Source organism: Mastigoproctus giganteus, chromosome 10 (genome assembly GCF_048544385.1).
Source record: "Mastigoproctus giganteus isolate SK-2022 chromosome 10, ASM4854438v1, whole genome shotgun sequence".
Lineage (NCBI taxonomy): Eukaryota > Metazoa > Arthropoda > Arachnida > Uropygi > Thelyphonidae > Mastigoproctus > Mastigoproctus giganteus.
The window spans coordinates 222,769,638-222,786,416 of record NC_143584.1 but is presented as its reverse complement, the minus strand read 5'-3'; the positions used below and the strand labels follow the sequence as shown (position 1 = coordinate 222,786,416).

The window sequence follows — 16,779 nt, the reverse complement described above, 5'->3', positions numbered from 1 at the left end:
AGACATGAGTTAGGACATAATCCAAGTTGTCAGTGAGATAAAAAAAAAAAACAGTCCTGCAAAAATCAGCATGCAGCTTGATAAATCAACTGATGTTTCAAATCATAATAGAGACGTGCGGAAATTTGCCTTTAGCCAGCGGGTGGTTGGTTGGTGGAACAGACTTCCATCCCTTGTGGTGGAGGTTGATAGCCTAAATAAGTTTAAGGCTCAGCTGGACAGGTATTTTGAACGAACAGAGGGGTGAAGTGGAAGTGGGTTTTTTTTTTTTTTTTTGGCTGATGCTGCATAAGCTTGCTTTCTTGCATCAAATGCCTATGCTAATGCTAATCAATTGCTCTGTATTTGTACGCTACATTCATGAAAAGAACATCAAGGAAAAAGTTTTTATTTTGTGATCGACTAGAAACTACCAATGTCTTCAAGTTGATCCAATTGCTCTGATTTGCCATGAGTTAGCATGGGATTTTATTGGGTCTATTTGCACAGATGGAGCTCCTGACTTGATTGGCAAGAACTCTGGATTCGTTATTCTGGTCAAGGAAAAAGCTCCACATGTGTTGATCACACACTGCATTCTATCTCGCCAAGCTTTGGCGTCGAAAGCCGTCAAAAAAAAACAAATTATGGGAACAATTGTGCAAACAGTCAACTTTATTCATGGATGTGCATTAAATCATTGGCTATTTCAAACATTCTGTGATGAAATTGGAGCAGAACAGACTGTTTTACTGTACCACACAGGTACGTTGGCTAAGTCGTGGCCATGTTTTCGCACGTATAGTGAAACTTCGGGATGAAATTTTTAAATTCCTCAGACATCAACAGTCCCCTCTTGCAAATTTTGAAGATGAGCATTTATGGCCACAGGGCCCGTTAGTAGGTATGCAGTGTGTAATTCTGGGAAGAACCAGTGTGGGGTGCTAGGGTAGACTCCACTGACTTGGGGTATGAATTTTCTTTGTGATTTCTCCTTTACAGGACCGTCCCTCTTGCCATGCCTGCTGCAGGTGCAGCACCATCCTCGTTTTCTCCTGTATTATTCGCTGGATCTGTTGTGTGCCCTACGAACGTCGTTTGGATTCCTCTAGAGAGCATATACATTAGCCCACAATGCACCAGCTCTAGATCAAGGGGAAGCATGCTTGCCAGAGTCTGTAGGGCATGGGTATTCGCCGTACAGCAGGCACGAGTTATAGTTAATAGAATATTTCTCTGGATGATGTCAAGAATTCTTTTGTTAACAGCTGTAACTGCCTTGGTAAATCATACCGGCGAGCTGTAGGTTATTGACGGGATAAAAATCGCTTTGTAGTAAAGTGCCAGAGTTCGTTGTTTTAGTCCCCAGTCTTTTTTAATGATACTTGCAATTATTTTATTGCCATGTATTTTCTGAGTTTCTCCTTCCAGTAGAGATGTTGCTTGAAGGATAAGTTTGAGTCTAAAATGATTTCAAGATACTTTAGTTGCGTGCTAAGCTTGATGGTTGCGCCCTCAATTTTAATCTGTGGGGCTGACGAATGTCTAGTGTCCCTTTCAATAGGATTGAGTCCCATCTTTGTCAACGAAATTGTCAATGAGTGCAGCTTCGTCCATTCCAGTAACTTTTCCAGCACCCTGTTTGCCTGGATTTCCAAGCTGGACCTTGAGTTCACTTCCATGGTGAGGATGAGGTCATCTGCAAACGCTAGACTGTTAACCTCTCCTAGGTCCATCGAAAGGAAATCATCTAGAACTACATATTGCACAGGAGCCGAACCTTGCGAGCAGCCCCTGTGTACGGGTCTGGTTATTTTCTAATTCGGTGTTATAACTTACACTTTTCTGTCCTGTAGGTATGATCTTATGGTGTGTAGATTCATCGGTAGGCCAGTCTGCCGAGGACGCTCGCCACCAAAGGGAGTCGAACGCCCCTGCAAAGTCAATGGAATGCACCAGGAAGTATTTCTTGGAACTGTTTTGCTTCTTGGATAAGTTTTTAGAGTGCACCTATTGTTGATGAACCCAGTTTGAAAGCATTGTCTGCTAGAGGTGAGGTTTGCTGAGTTGAAGTGGCTAATAATTCTCATGTAGGAGTCTCTCAAACAGTTTGCTCACCATGGAGAGCAGAACAATTGGTCTATAGGTGTCCAGCATATCTGTTTTCCTAATTGGATTTTTTATAATCAGCCTCAAGTTTGCAGTTTTCCAGCTAGTTGGAAGTGTTTCCTGTCGTGAGGCAGCAGTTGAACAGTTGTAGTGGGAGGTTTGTGGCCCTTTATACCACTTTCTTAATAATTTCTGGCTACAGCAAATCTGGGCCAGGACATTTTTTATTTCTCATTTGCACAGTTGCAACTTGAAGTTCATCCATTATAAATTGTGGTTCCATCCTCTGCGTAGTATATGCATCGGCCTGACAGATCGTTTGTTGATCAGGTGTCAGCATGCTCGATGGTTCCCCTAGAATTATATTCAGTATTTTGGTTGTTGAGTCTTCCCAGGGTTGTTGTTATAGTAGCTTGTGGCGTCTTGGTTGCCATTTGAACTGGGGAGTTTGTTAGTGGTTATTTTGTAAACCACTCCCCAGGAATCTGTGTTCCTAATCGTGGAGACTAGCTGTTCCCAAGATGCCCTCTTGATTCTGTCAGTATATCCGTTCCTGGCTTCCCTATAGCGCTGGTGCAGATGCTCCACCTCTTCGGGCGGCCAGGATCTACGCACCCACTGGAACTCTGCTTTTTGCTTGGACTTCTCACTTCAGCGCCTGGAGCTCCGGAGTCCACCAGGGCTTCGCAGCCGACGTCGGAGTCTTTCTTCTCATCGCTGCCGTTGTAATTAGTTGGGTTATTATCCTTTTTAGGATGTCCTGGTGCTTCCTGGAACAGCTGCCTGTTTGCTTTTTCTATTGAAAATCTTCATCTTCAGCCTGATGGTAGGTATCGTCATGGTTCTGTCAATTTGGTATGTTATGGTGCGATGACCAGATGTGATCCAGGCTCTTTGGACTTTCCAGTTTGAGGCATGCTGTAGTATGTTCCTCGTAGTTAGTGTGATGTCGATTGCAGCCTCCCATAACGTATTACTGTAGGTTGAGAGCTTCTGCACTGTGTAGGTAGAGTTTGATAAACAGTCTTCCAGTTGCTGGCCGTTTGAGGTGTCTTGTTGGTCTTGGGTTATGTTGTGCCAGGCTGGCGAGCAGCAATTAGCATCTGCTCCCACTATTTTCTTTTGTCCTGGATAGCCTGGAGGTATCTTATATGTTGGATGTCCTCCCCCTAGCCTATAGCAGAGCGCGATCACGTAAAGATTGCCGGTGGTGGTGGTGACAATATGGGCGCAAGCTGCCCAGGTAGTACATAATTGTGGAATACGGGTCACAGTTACCTCTGGATTGCAGATAACAACAGCCACCCTGGGTGTATCTTGATCAGTGTGGATCACTTTGTTGGCCAGGGGATATCCTCTCACCTGTTTCATATGAGTATATGGTTCATGAAACAGGATTACATCCGCCTTAATACGGACCTGCGCAACCACTGCTCTGGCTCTCTGTGCGTTAGCTGGTGTATTTTGAGCACTCCGTAGTTAAATTAAGCCTTGTCCCCATAATTAATTCGAAGTTGGTATGTGCTTTTGGCCTTTAAGCAGGTAGAATACTTGGCATCTCTAATAGAGTGTGCGTGATCCAACCGGAGAGACTTACAGTTGGCACACACAGGTTCGTTTGTCTTGTTGGAGCAGTGTTACTAAACCCATGGCACTTCTCGGAGCAGTGGCCGCAGGTCGATGTGGTCTGTGTACATGTATGGGAAGTGTGGCCGAACTTACATTTAAAATATTTTGGAACAGCCACATGTTCTCTGAAGCAGTGACTTCCCCACTCTATACAGATCCTGTTCTGCACCCGCAGTACCTGCCAGGCTTCCGGGGCCAACTCAACGATCCAATTCATGTTACCATTGCTTCTTGTTTTGGTCATATACTTATCAGATCTATGCAACACCATAATGAGTTCTTTCCATAGCTCATAAACATTGCTTCTCAGTTGCCATTGTTTTGAATATGGCGCTACCACCCTGCAATGAAAATGATATCTTATTAGGGCAAGAAAGCACTAAATCATTCAATAGACCCAATGTGCAGAATTCACTAAGAAAACATTCAAAACTTAATGCAACATGAACAAATAATAAAGGAAACACTTTACACAACATGATAAAGAAGCTATTAAGTAATGTAGAGTTAATAAACAATAGGAGTTATACACGCTCTGCCCAAAAAATTACGAATATTAGTATTGACAGTCACAGACAAGAAATGCAAACAGATACAAAGAAAACTAAACAGCCTATGGAATCCTTATACTCGTTGAGTATAAATACTCCACAGACTGTTCTACTGCAGTAATCTGAAGCCAGAATCTATCAGACCGAAAAGGGTCTTATCGTGGGTTCACGTTCAGCAGGAGCCACGATTCAAGAAACGAATGACATAACGTTTCTCAAAAACATCCATCTCAAAGGTTTTTCATGACTGAGAGCAAGTGGTTCTTCCACAACTCAAAGGTGTAAATGTGGCAGAAAAACAATACTTCAAGAGCAAAGCTGTCTTGCTCTAAGGGGGACTACAAAGAATAGAACGCCCAGTTTGCAGCAAATAACATCTGATTTACTGCACCCTGAATGTCACACTTTTACCCCGAAGGTGATGGCCACTTTATGGATGTCAATGCATCGTGCAAGAATAGTTTGGACACCATGACACCGATTTCCACGGAATTCCCTAGTCCCAGCATTCACCCAATCTGAGTCCTATTGAGAATGTGCTGGAGAGCTATTCAGCAACAAAGTCCTCTTCAACTTGTCACAGCTGCACAATACTTTGTTGAAAGAATGGCTACAATTCGAGCAAAATGCACAAACACTTTATAAAATCCATGCCACACTTCACACTTGCTGTTATTTGAAACAAAGGCGGCTAGATTCGATACTGAATAAAGGTTCCTTTTGGCCAGTTACAGTGGCCAAAAGGTTAAAGTTAGTGTTTAATGCTCCTATACATATAATGAAAAAAAAAAAAAAACTGAACAATCTGACACATAAATAATCAGTTTGTATGTAAAATTTCAACAGCACTGAAGATCACTAGGTCGACAGTCTGTGATGCAATCTGCAAGTGTAAACGGATTGATAGTGAAACCAACAGAAAATAACAGAAAATCTCTAAAGCTGGTGGAACATGATTGCAAAGAATTGCCTGCTTGGAACGTAAGTTCCAAGCAGACAATTCTTTGCTAGCGTAGGGCGACACATAATAGGGATTATCACAGTTGTGCAAACGCCCACAAGCTACCAATCATCTCGACTAATGACAGACATCATATAGCTTGTTGTAAGGCCTGCTGCTCTTGGACTGGAGATCAATGAAAAGCTCGGCTTTGGAATGATGAGTCATGGCACCATGATCTACCAGTCTGACAGTTATACCTCGGTATAGCAGATGTCGGGAGAAAGCTACCTGCCAGACTGTGTTGTTCTAACAGTGAAGATTGGCGGAGGAAGCATGATGGTCTATGGAAAATATGGTTATTTTTCATAGTTTGGCCCTGGACCATTGGTTGTTTTGAATACAACCGCGATATACATCACGAATAATGCATTACCTACGCTGTAGCACATCACGAAAGGCCCATACCTGTAACTGCAGGAAAATGCTCCATGTCCTACTGCTCACATTGTGATGGACTGGTTTGAGAACATGAGCATCAAAAAATTGGACTGGCCAGCCCAGAGCTCTGACCTCAATCGTAGAGAACCACCAGGATGAATTGGATCATCAGGTGCATGTGAGGAGAGGCTGCCCAAAAAACGGCTGAACTGGTCACTCTGTAGGCTACATAACGGAAAATATTGCAGAACATTTACAAAAAATGGTGGAGAGCGTTTTCTGGAGACTACAGGATGTGTAGTCTCCAGAAAACGAGATAAAGCACCTCTGAAAAGAGTTCCATAGGGCTCAAAGATTTGATTTTTATTTTTGAGTAGTCAAAATGCCTCCCTCAAAAATGTGGAGATGGTGTAGCCATTTTTCTTGATCTCTCTCTCTAGGCTATCAAGCCATAAGGTGTGCTTTATATGCTCATCAGATGAAAACATATTGAGAATTAGCCTTTGACTTTTTGCTGCTAACATGACTGCAGAGTTTCTAAAATTTTTTTTTTTTTTATTTGTAAATGAAATCAAATCCTTGTGTACCTCTGCCTGCCAATATTCTCTAAGTAATTTTAATGATATAACACGAATCATGGGAACTTAAATTTTATAAAGTTTAGCATTTAACAGATGTCATCCAAACTAACACATCTATTTTAGTCAACTCTTGTTCTCATGGTATCTGTGAAATGCCAGCAAGAGCTGTGTAATTTTGCTGTAGAGCTTTGGTTCTACTAGTTAAATTGAAAAAAACTGACAAAAACACAGATGTTTTGAATGAAATTATAAGAAATACAATAAAAATATTGGTTTTATTTAATATTTTGCAACTGAGTTTAGAAAAATAAAATAGAACACTATTTAAAAAAAAAAAAAACGATTTTCTCTTTTTATAAGCATGCCATACCACAGACTCCATGTGCGAGGAGCATTTGTTCCTTTTAGGCAAAATTGTTCTTATAGTAGAGTTTTAGGAGCATCCAAGACCAACTGCTTCAGCCACTTTGTGAAAAAGCAATAAAATTCCTCGCATTGTTGACGGGAAACAGGTCTTTTCCACCCGGACAACCCATGAGGCCACCACCCCGTCATCATTTTTCCAAAAGCCATTCACTGTGCTGAATCTTCTAAAAACATCAATCTTGCATTCTACAGGAATCAAATGCTCGCTAAGGCCAACAACATACAATTTTTATCCTGTTTTCAGAGCTTAAATGATACTTAAAATCATGTACCGACTTCACATTTGACTCTATTATGTTAAACTTAATCAAAACGTTTGATATAAAAATGAATGCAATTATACATTTAGAAAAATGTGATTGCAGCTTCTCATGGACACCAGTATATTTGCATATCCACACCAAAAGGTGTGGATATGCAGAAATGGCATTCCATTTTGCAAGGATCCCAGGCAGGGCTATAGCCTCTTCCCCATTATTTTTAGAGCCTGACTACGTCCAAATGTGGTTCACTCATATCTACCCTTCCAATGGCTCTCCATCACTGAGAACAATTTAAGATGTGCGTGCTGTACAGCCCTATAAAATAAAATCATGTTATAAACATTCTCCTACTTGCTTAGTAGGAATAAAATTGAAAGATTTCATTTGATGGTGTTCAAGAAGCATGTGCTAAGCAGTGCATAGCACATGCTTCTTGATTAGACCGTGGTTCGAGCCCATGACCACCAAATACGGAGGATGCGGAAAGGTCAGGGAATGACCACTGCATTTCCCCAGAGCAATATGGCCTTAGTTGCTAATGCTCCTAAAAACCAAATAATTATCACCTTATGCATCAAAAAGGTGACATTACACACGCTGGCCTTTGTATTTAGATAGTCACACACAGAAGAAAAGCAAATAAGTGCCAATAAATTCAGATAAAAACTGTGACGTGGCATTATCCCCAGGGGCTCACATCTGGTGAGTATAGGCTTGGCACACCCAGGGTCCTGAGCTGTACATCATCATTCTTCTCTTTCTTGGTGATTCCTTTCTACTCTCTCTCTCTCTCTCTCTCTCAGGGTAATAGGGAAATTTTTTTTTTTTTTTTTTTTTTGCCTGGTGCAGCATAAGCCTCAGGCTTCCTTGCACCATATGGCTAATAATAATAATAATGACACACACACACTGCACAGGCTGTTCAACGGCAGTAATTTGAAGAATTAGAAAAACGTGTGCTCTATCAAACTGAAAACACCATCCTCCCCACACTGGATGGAAAACCCAGTGTGGGGAGGACAGTTTCGAATTCCGTCCGTCGAGACGAGAGGAACTTTAATGGGCTTTTTTCTTTTTTCACTCCGTGGCTGAGTTAGTCGGTCTCATGCATAGATAGCAACGTCTCCCCCCCCTCCAGAAACTGGGATTTTTCGTCCAGCAAAACAGACAAATCGACCATAGAACACATGCAATTAACAGACATAGACACGCAGCACAGCAGATGAATTTAATTATTCGGGTGGCCTAAAAATTAGTTTTTATCAAACTGAAAAGGTCTTATCATGGGTGCATGTTTAGAATTGTTGTTGAAGAGTTTTAGGAGCATTACCAGAGAGTGGTAATCAATGGACACTGCTCAACGTGGACTAATATTATTAGTGGAGTTCCTCAGGGTTCAGTATTGGGTCCATTGTTGTTTTCTGTATTTATAAATGATATAGATGATGGTATATCAAGCTTAATGTCCAAGTTTGCAGACGATACAAAGGTTGGCAGGGTTGTTAAGGACACTACTGATGCTATGCTGCTGCAACAGGATCTGGAAAGATTGAGCAGATGGGCTGAGAGGTGGCAAATGAAGTTTAACATTGACAAATGTAAAGTACTACATATGGGAAACAGTAACCCCAGAGCAACGTATCAACTCTGTGGTACTACGCTGACAGTGGTAGAGAATGAAAAGGACCTGGGGGTAATTGTGCAGGCAGATATGAAATTCTCTGAACAGTGCAGACGAGCTGCAAGAGTAGCTCATGGTGTCTTATCAATGATATACAGAAATTTTTCTAGCAGGGATAGGGATGTGATTATTCCCTTGTATAAGGCATTGGTCAGGCCACACCTTGAGTACTGATACAAGTCTGGAGGCCTCATTTCAAGAAGGATGTAGAGCTGCTGGAACGAGTACAGAGAAGGGCAACAAGATTAGTGAATGGAACAAAGGGTTGCTCTTACGAAGAACGGCTTAAGTTTTGCAAATTATAGAGTCTGGAGACTAGGCATCATCGAGATGATCTGATAGAGGTGTACAAAGCTTTGAATGGCTTGAGCATGCTCAATGCCGATGGGATTCTTCCTCTTGCTCAGAGGGCATAAATTCAAATTGAGGAAGGACGGATATCGGATAGATGTGTGGAAATTTGCCTTTAGCCAGCGGGCAGTTGGTTTGTGGAATAGACTTCCATCACTTGTTGTTGAAGTCGATAGCCTAAACAAATTTAAGGCTCAGCTGGACAGGTATTTCGAACGGAGGGGTGAAATGGAAGTAGTGGTTGTGCTTTTTTTTTTTTTGGCTGATGCTGAATAAGCTTGCTTTCTTGCATCATATGCCTCTACTAATGCTAATGCTAATTTGCGACTAAGGCCATATTGCTCCATACATACCGTCTGTCAATTGCATGTGTTCTGTGGTCGATTTTCTGCTTGCTGTACGAAAACCCCCGAGTTTCCAGAAAAAAAAAAAACCATGCTGCCCTCGTCTGAAATTGACTAACTCGCACGTTTTGAAAAAGGCCCATAAAACTTCCTCACGTAATGGATATGACTCAAACTAAAATCTTTTGTACCTAGTGAGGGATCCTACCAACTGTACTATGTTTAGCAGGAATCACGATTGAAGAAATGAAAGACAAATAGTTTCTCGAAAGCATCCATTTAAAAGGTTTTTAATGACTGGAAAGCAGGTGGTTGTTCATCTCAAAGGTGTAACTACTACAGAAAAATACTCGAGGAGTGATGTTGTCGTACTCTAAGGACTGTACAGGAAAATAGGACATGTACAGCAAATAACATCTGGATTCAACCAAGCCCAGACTGGCCTATTTCAATTTTGACCCATAACATGCACAGGGAATTGAAGAAGAAATAGTGTATTGGCAGTCATCTGCCTATTCAAAAGCCACTTGTTTCAGAGAAAAACAGAAATATCTGTATTCAGTGGTGCCAAAACCATCGTGATTGGACAGTGAAACAATGGAAGAGTCATGGTCAGACGACTCACAATATACTTTGTTTTACACTGATGGTAGGCAGTATGGTGAGAACCTCACAAAGTGATGGACCCTGCTTGCCTTGTTAAGACAACCCACGAGAATCTGGAGGTTGGTATCACAGTATGGGGAATGTTTTGTTGGCACAGATGGTGGGTCTGTTGATACTGGTGGAAGGTTGAAATGTTATGCAGAAAGAACCTGAATTATGTATCAGATCTGCACCTTGCAATGTTTTTCTTAAAGGTGATGGTCACTTTATGGATGACAATGCATCTTGCAAAGGTGGTTTGGAGAACATGACATGGATTACATCTTTCCCACATTCACTGATTTCAATCCTATTGAGAATTTGTGGGATATGCTGGAGAGAGCTATTTGTCAACAAAATCCTATTCAACTTGTTACAGCTGTGCAATATGTCACTGGAAGAATGGCTACAGTCAGAAATAGAAGGGAATCACCAAGAAAGAATGTCGAGCTCAGGATCCTGGGTATGATAAGTATGGCCTTTGCACACTCAGGGTCCTGAGAGCTGGATATCACTCCTCTTTTTTTGGTGATCCCCTTCTACTTTTTTTTTTTTTTTTTCTCTTTCAGGATAACCCAGAATTTTTTTTCTGGCTGGTGCAGCAAAAGCCTCAGGCTTCCTTGCACCATATGGCTAATAATAATTAGATCAAAATGCACTTAAATACCTTATAAAATCCATATATAAATATAAATTGGTTATTTGAAACAAAGGTGGCACAATTTTATACTGAATAAAGGTTTGTATATATTTTTTGGCCAGTGTGTGTATTAGCATATACTATTAATTCCTCACTCCCATGAACTATTTCTGGGAAATGATACTGATCTCATAAGTTAGTTATTTTTCTTTCTCACTTGCCTCCAATTATAGAATGTGTACCCTTATTCAGAGTATATAGTGACTTGCGTTTCATTATACCCTGCTTCACTGAAATTGTTCCTGAATTCTTTTAGCTCAAAATAAGTGGAGTGACAGAAAAGATAAAACTTTGTGTATAAATTCATTAGTACTTACAAAAATGCAGTGCACGTTCATATAAAGCATGACTTCAATGAACAGTGATACAAATCTCCAAACATCACAGTAGGGAATCAAAAAAGTAGTGAATGTATCTTGATGAACACGCCATGCTTCTCGCACTCGTGCTCCAAGGTGGGAAACATTTGGGATATGAGAGACGAATGTCCCACCATATCTCAAATGTTTGAGTAAGAGAGCTAAGGAACATATAGGTCAAGAAGGCATGTCCCCATCACTTAGGCACTCTTCGGATAAGACAGCCATATGTGGGCAGGTAGCTTTTCTGCTGGAACATGCAAAAAATGGCAGACGTGCTGGTCCTAGATGGGTTTCAATGTCTTGCCATTGAACGACCTGAAGTGAGTAGCTATTGTAACTGATGGTATGATTCCAGCAGTTGGTCCAGTATGCTGCTTCCTGGTGATGGCTGGATTACCTGTCTATTTCCCCAAGCACATATACAGCCATCAGTGGATCCAAACAGAAACATCATTCACACCTAATGACCAAAATATCATTCTTATCTTCAAAATAGCTGTCTCCTTGCATTATGATGAGGCAACGGACAGTGAAAATACAGCCTCACTTCTTGCAGGGGACTAATTATGACCCCCTCCCAACATAGGTACAGACAGAGATGGCATTAAGACATTGTATGTCTAACAAACTAAAAAATTTCCTGTCACTAGTTGGCACACCTAGCCTCCCATCCTGATCTGATGTCAAAGCCCTAAAGATGTGGCTGAATACCTTTCTATACCTACTATTCCCAACAGTTCCAATCATTCAGGCATCACAAATGATTTGCTCTGCAGGTCATTCAGCTTCTGATAACACAATGATCTGATCCCATTTCGAAATGTCCTTATGAATTTAAAGGCACTGCACATCCGTAGGTGGTCATTTTCTCACCATTTATTTGCCTTTTAATGTTTACACATCATTTTTAGTTTTCAGATTCCTATATTAGGATGATAATAGATATCACTGGATGTTAAAACTTCAGCAATCAGCTTAGCATGCAAATTTTCAGGTAATTTTGTCCATTCTTCCTTGCCCCACCTAAGAAAATGGTAACTCTGTCCACTCTTCCTAGATGGGGCAACCCAGTGATTGCCAGTGTTTTATTTTTTAATTATTGCCTTCATCTGGAGAAGTATTAATAGGGGAAATGATCATTATATTAATAAGGCACAAACAAAATTATTAGTTATTTACTTTTTAAAATTACTGAGTGATGGGGACCACGGTACTGAAAACAAATCATAGTATATAACTGTGAAATAAAACAAACGTCAGTTAGTATTTACAAATTTATTTAACAAGATCTATTTTTTCTTCTTCTTTTTCTTATTTTCTTCTGTGACATTATCAGGGGCTTTTCTCACAAACCCAAATTTCTGAAAATAAAATTAAATTCAATTATAATGTAGTATACAGTACACCAAAACTTTTTTTTTTTTTTTTTCATTCCAAAACAAAAGTCGTTCTTTCTGAGGTAATTAGCTATGCTGATTAAGTCTAGAAATGTGAGAGAAACTTACAAGGTATGGCAATCAAATTCCAGGACTGGTGCTGTTGCAATCATGTTCAAAGAGTATGAAAATAAACAGATGTGGCATGTTGTTTGTTTGTTATTTGGTTTTTAGGAGCATTAGCAACTAAGGTCATATTGCTCCGGGGATATGCGGTGGTCATTCCCTGACCTTTCTGCATCCTCCGTATTTGGTGGTCACGGGGCGAACCCCGGTCTAATCAAGAAGCGTGTGCTATGCACTGCTGCTCCTGCCCACCTGGCTATGGAGGCACCTCTGGCATGTTGTAGTTCAGATTTCCTCCAACAGATCACAGTACAGAGATTTTCCAGTATACTGACAGATTGCAAGTAACAACCAGTTTCATTAGTAGCACTAATATTCCATGTCATAATTTTGTAATGGAGCAACAAACGAATATCAAATTTTGCTTTAAACTGGGAAAAATTTGCAACAGAAATGTATGAAATATTAAAAACTGTTTATGGTGATGAAACGTGAAGTCTTACCATGTGCTTTTGGATGTAGGATGTTCATGACAGCCCAAGAAGTGGGCATCTGTCAACTTCTCAAAATGAGAACAGTTGTAAAAGTACGGGAAATTGTGGCAAGAAATTGATCATTTTACTTTCAACAATGATGCCTGATGAGTTAAATATGAATAAGGAGATGATTTGTCAAATTCTGCGTGAAGATTTAGGGATAAGGTCTGTGCAAAATTTGTGCCATACAGCCTGGATGAGCAGAAGCAATGAAGAGTGTCATCAAGAGAAGACCTCATCCAGACTTGTCAAGACAATCCTAACTTCCTCGACTGTACTGTCACTGGAGATGAGTGCTAGGAATTTCAGTATGACCCAGAGACGAAGAGTCAGGGCATGCAGTGGACTTTGAAATCATCAAGGCCCAAAAAGTTTCACAGAAGTCCAGGATTAAGAAGATGCTAATCATGTTTTTTGACAGACAGGCTGTGATTCACAAGAAATCGGTACCTGAAGGGGAGAGTCAATGTTACATTTTAAGTACAGGTGCTTCAGATGCTACTGAAATGCATTTACTAGGTGAGGCTGCAATTTCAAGAGAAAAGTAGCTTGTTCTTGTTGCACAACAATGCTCCTGCCCATTCCACACTTGTGAAGACATTTCTGATGAAACCTAGCACCAGCAGACGACTTCTTTTTCCCAAGATGTAAACTGCCCTTGAAAGAGAGAAATTTCAGGATGTTGAGGACATAAAGAAATACATAACTGCCAAACTGAACGTCATCTCTTTGGATGCCTTTACTGACTCATTTCAGAAACTTTTAGAACAGTGTAGTATGTGCATTCAATCAGGTGGTTATTACGTTGAATAAAAATCATTTTTAAGCCCCTTCAACTTTGCATTTTTTATTGCACCAGTCTGGGAACTTTATTGCTACACCTCGTATAACCACATTTCATTTCATCAATCTTTTATCTATGGTAATACCTTCTGTTTTAATTTATATTGGGTAGTATTAAATGCCTTTCAAAAGTCTAATTATACTATGGTAATGTTATTCTTTATATCATCCTTTTGTGCACCCAAAAAACTTACCAGATTAGTTATGTTATTTGCTCTTGCAATACATCCTTAATAATGGACTTCATACTTTCTCCTCCACAAAAGTTTCTTATTAATAATCCATTTTGCCCTTAGAACCACCTTTATAAACTGGAGAGACATTAGCAGGCATTCACCCTTAATTGATTTGGACTTTATTTCAGTACAGAGATGCTCATTTTAATGGATAACGTTTGGCTATCCTGATGCTCGCTTTAATATCACTAGATAAAACCCATCAGATTCTCATGCCCTTTTTTGATATTTAAACATATTTTATCTTCTAATCCATTTTCAGTGATTACCCTATCACTGAAACTGCCACCTTGTCAACAATACAAAGAAGCAAAGAAATTTCAGTTATCCAGCATCTACGAGGATTGCAAGATGCCAGCTGCAAAAATTTTGGTTGGATGAGCATTACTAGTATAGGTGCCTATGTCATGCAATGTAATGTGATGTATTGCAATGCAGTATCACACCAGTGTATATAAACTATATTTTATTTCCTTTGGCTTAGTTTAAAAATATCATTCTCAGTGATAACAAGGGCAAATGAAGTGTGCTCTTATGGCATAAATTTTTGAAAAACCAAGATCATGCTGCTTCATAAGTATGAGTAAATTGCAATTTATCTTTTCCTACCTCATACAAATGTCTAGTTTCTGTTTTACAGTTAGCACAATCTATATGCTATTTAATATAAATTATTTGGTCACTTAAGAAAGTAAATATACAGTCGAAACTCTATATAATGAAACCAATTCACTTGAAAAGATTTGTTAAACAAATTTTGTTAGAAAGAAATGACCTTTTTCAGCAATAAAAAAATCCTGTAATTCAACATTCAGAAACATGATAAAAGATGAGAAATAAATCAGAAATAAGTGGGAATGAATAAATTTCATTTAAGACAATTAATTTATTAATACAGGCATATTAAAAATGGCTACTTACATCATGATGCGCACAATATATTAGTACACTTTTAAGAATTATTTCATAAAATATTTGGTTATTTTTGTTGTATACTGGAATTTACGATACATTATTCATAAAAATGTCCACATTTGTTCAAACACTCAAAAAATATATTTTCTGGCACATTTTCTTCACACAGGGCCTCAACACAAAGTTTCACTTGCTAGCAACGTTTCATGTTTGGAAGGCTTAATATTATCTTCATTGCCCTGATTTTTATCCAACTTATCATCAATATTGTCACTAGTTCTTTGAATACTCTCCAAAACGTTGGATACACTTGGATATTCAGCTACTATGAAATGACATCATTATCAACTCCTAAAAATTCTTGGCGAATTTTTAGGAGCCGATAACGTAAAGCTATTGACACTGTTCCACGTGAAAGATTGCTGTACAAATTGAAGTAGTGTAGCATTAGGGACAAGTTACAACTATGGACAGTGGAATGGTTAAGTGAGTGAAAACAGAAGGTGATTATAAATGGGTATTTCTCTTCATTTTTCATTAATGCAATTGGTGTGGTTACCCAGGGTTCAGTGTTGTGCCCATTGCTATTTATTTATTATTTATTTATATTTATATTATTGATATTGATGAAGGCATGTCAGGCTTAAGGTCTAAGTTTTCAAATGATACAAAGGCTGGTAATCAGGTATGCTACTGAAAGATCTACAAAAATTAGACAGATGCTCTGAGAAGTGGCAACTGAAGTTTAACACTGACAAATGTAGGGTACTGCATATTAGGTAGCAGTAATCCCAGATTAACCCATCAACTGCGTGATACCACATTGAAGATTGTAGAAAACTAAGACTCAGGAGTAATTGTGCAGTCAGACATGAAGTTCTCTGGGCAGTGCAGATGGACTGCCCAGTGAACTCGAGAACCAGAGAATTCAAGGAATTTTGTCAATGATGTATACAGGAATTCTGCTAGCACAGACAAGATGGTAATTATTCTATTGTAGGCACTGCTAAGGCCACATCTCGAGTTTTGCATTTAGGTCTGGAAGCTTCATTTTAGAAAGGATGTGGATCTGTTGGAATAGGTGCAGAGAAGAGAAAAGATTAGTGAGAGTAACAAAATGGTACTCTTACCAAGAAAGACCAGTTTGCAAATTGCAGTGTCTGAAGGCTGGGCACCTGCAGATCTGATTGAGGTGTTTAAGGCTTTGAATGGACTAAGTAAGCTAAATAGTAGTAGTAGTAGTAAAATATATAAAATAACAATCATAACAATCTAAATGCTGATGGCATCTTCCTCTTGCTCAGAACCAACATAAGGAGCATAAATTTAAATTGGCGAAGTAACCCTGCAGAAATCTGCCTTCAGCCATGGGTAGTTGTTTGGTGGCAAAAACTGTCACCTTGTGTTGTGGAAATGGGTTGTTTGAATGAATTCAAAGAACCAGAGAAAGTTTTAGAGAGAATGAAACGTTGGTGTTGGAAGTTTTTTTTTTGTTGTTTTTTTTTTATGCTGTATAAGCTTGCTTTGTTGCATCATTTGCCAATACTAATATAAATATGATAATATACAGGGTACATTTTAGAACAAGTATCATGAAAAAAAGGGAAGGGGGATATTTAAAGCCAAATATGAAGAATTTGATTTGAAACTAACAAGCATTTAGCAAAATATACAGTTTAGCTAGAAAATACAATTTTAAAATTCAGAATTTTTTTTTTAAATGCACCATTAAAATCAAATTGAAT

The 16,779-nt window shown here is 39.3% G+C and overlaps 1 protein-coding gene across 1 annotated transcript in view; it reads right to left on the bottom strand.

The window, feature by feature from the left end:
- Positions 1 to 12,291: 12,291 nt before the first annotated feature.
- Positions 12,292 to 16,779, bottom strand: part of dbe (KRR1 small subunit processome component homolog dbe) — a 48,262-nt gene continuing 43,774 nt past the window's right edge. The window contains exon 11 of the mRNA XM_090383293.1: positions 12,292 to 12,363. Within this exon, the coding sequence (XP_090239419.1) occupies positions 12,292 to 12,363 (72 nt within the window). The remainder of the gene's footprint in view (positions 12,364 to 16,779) is intronic.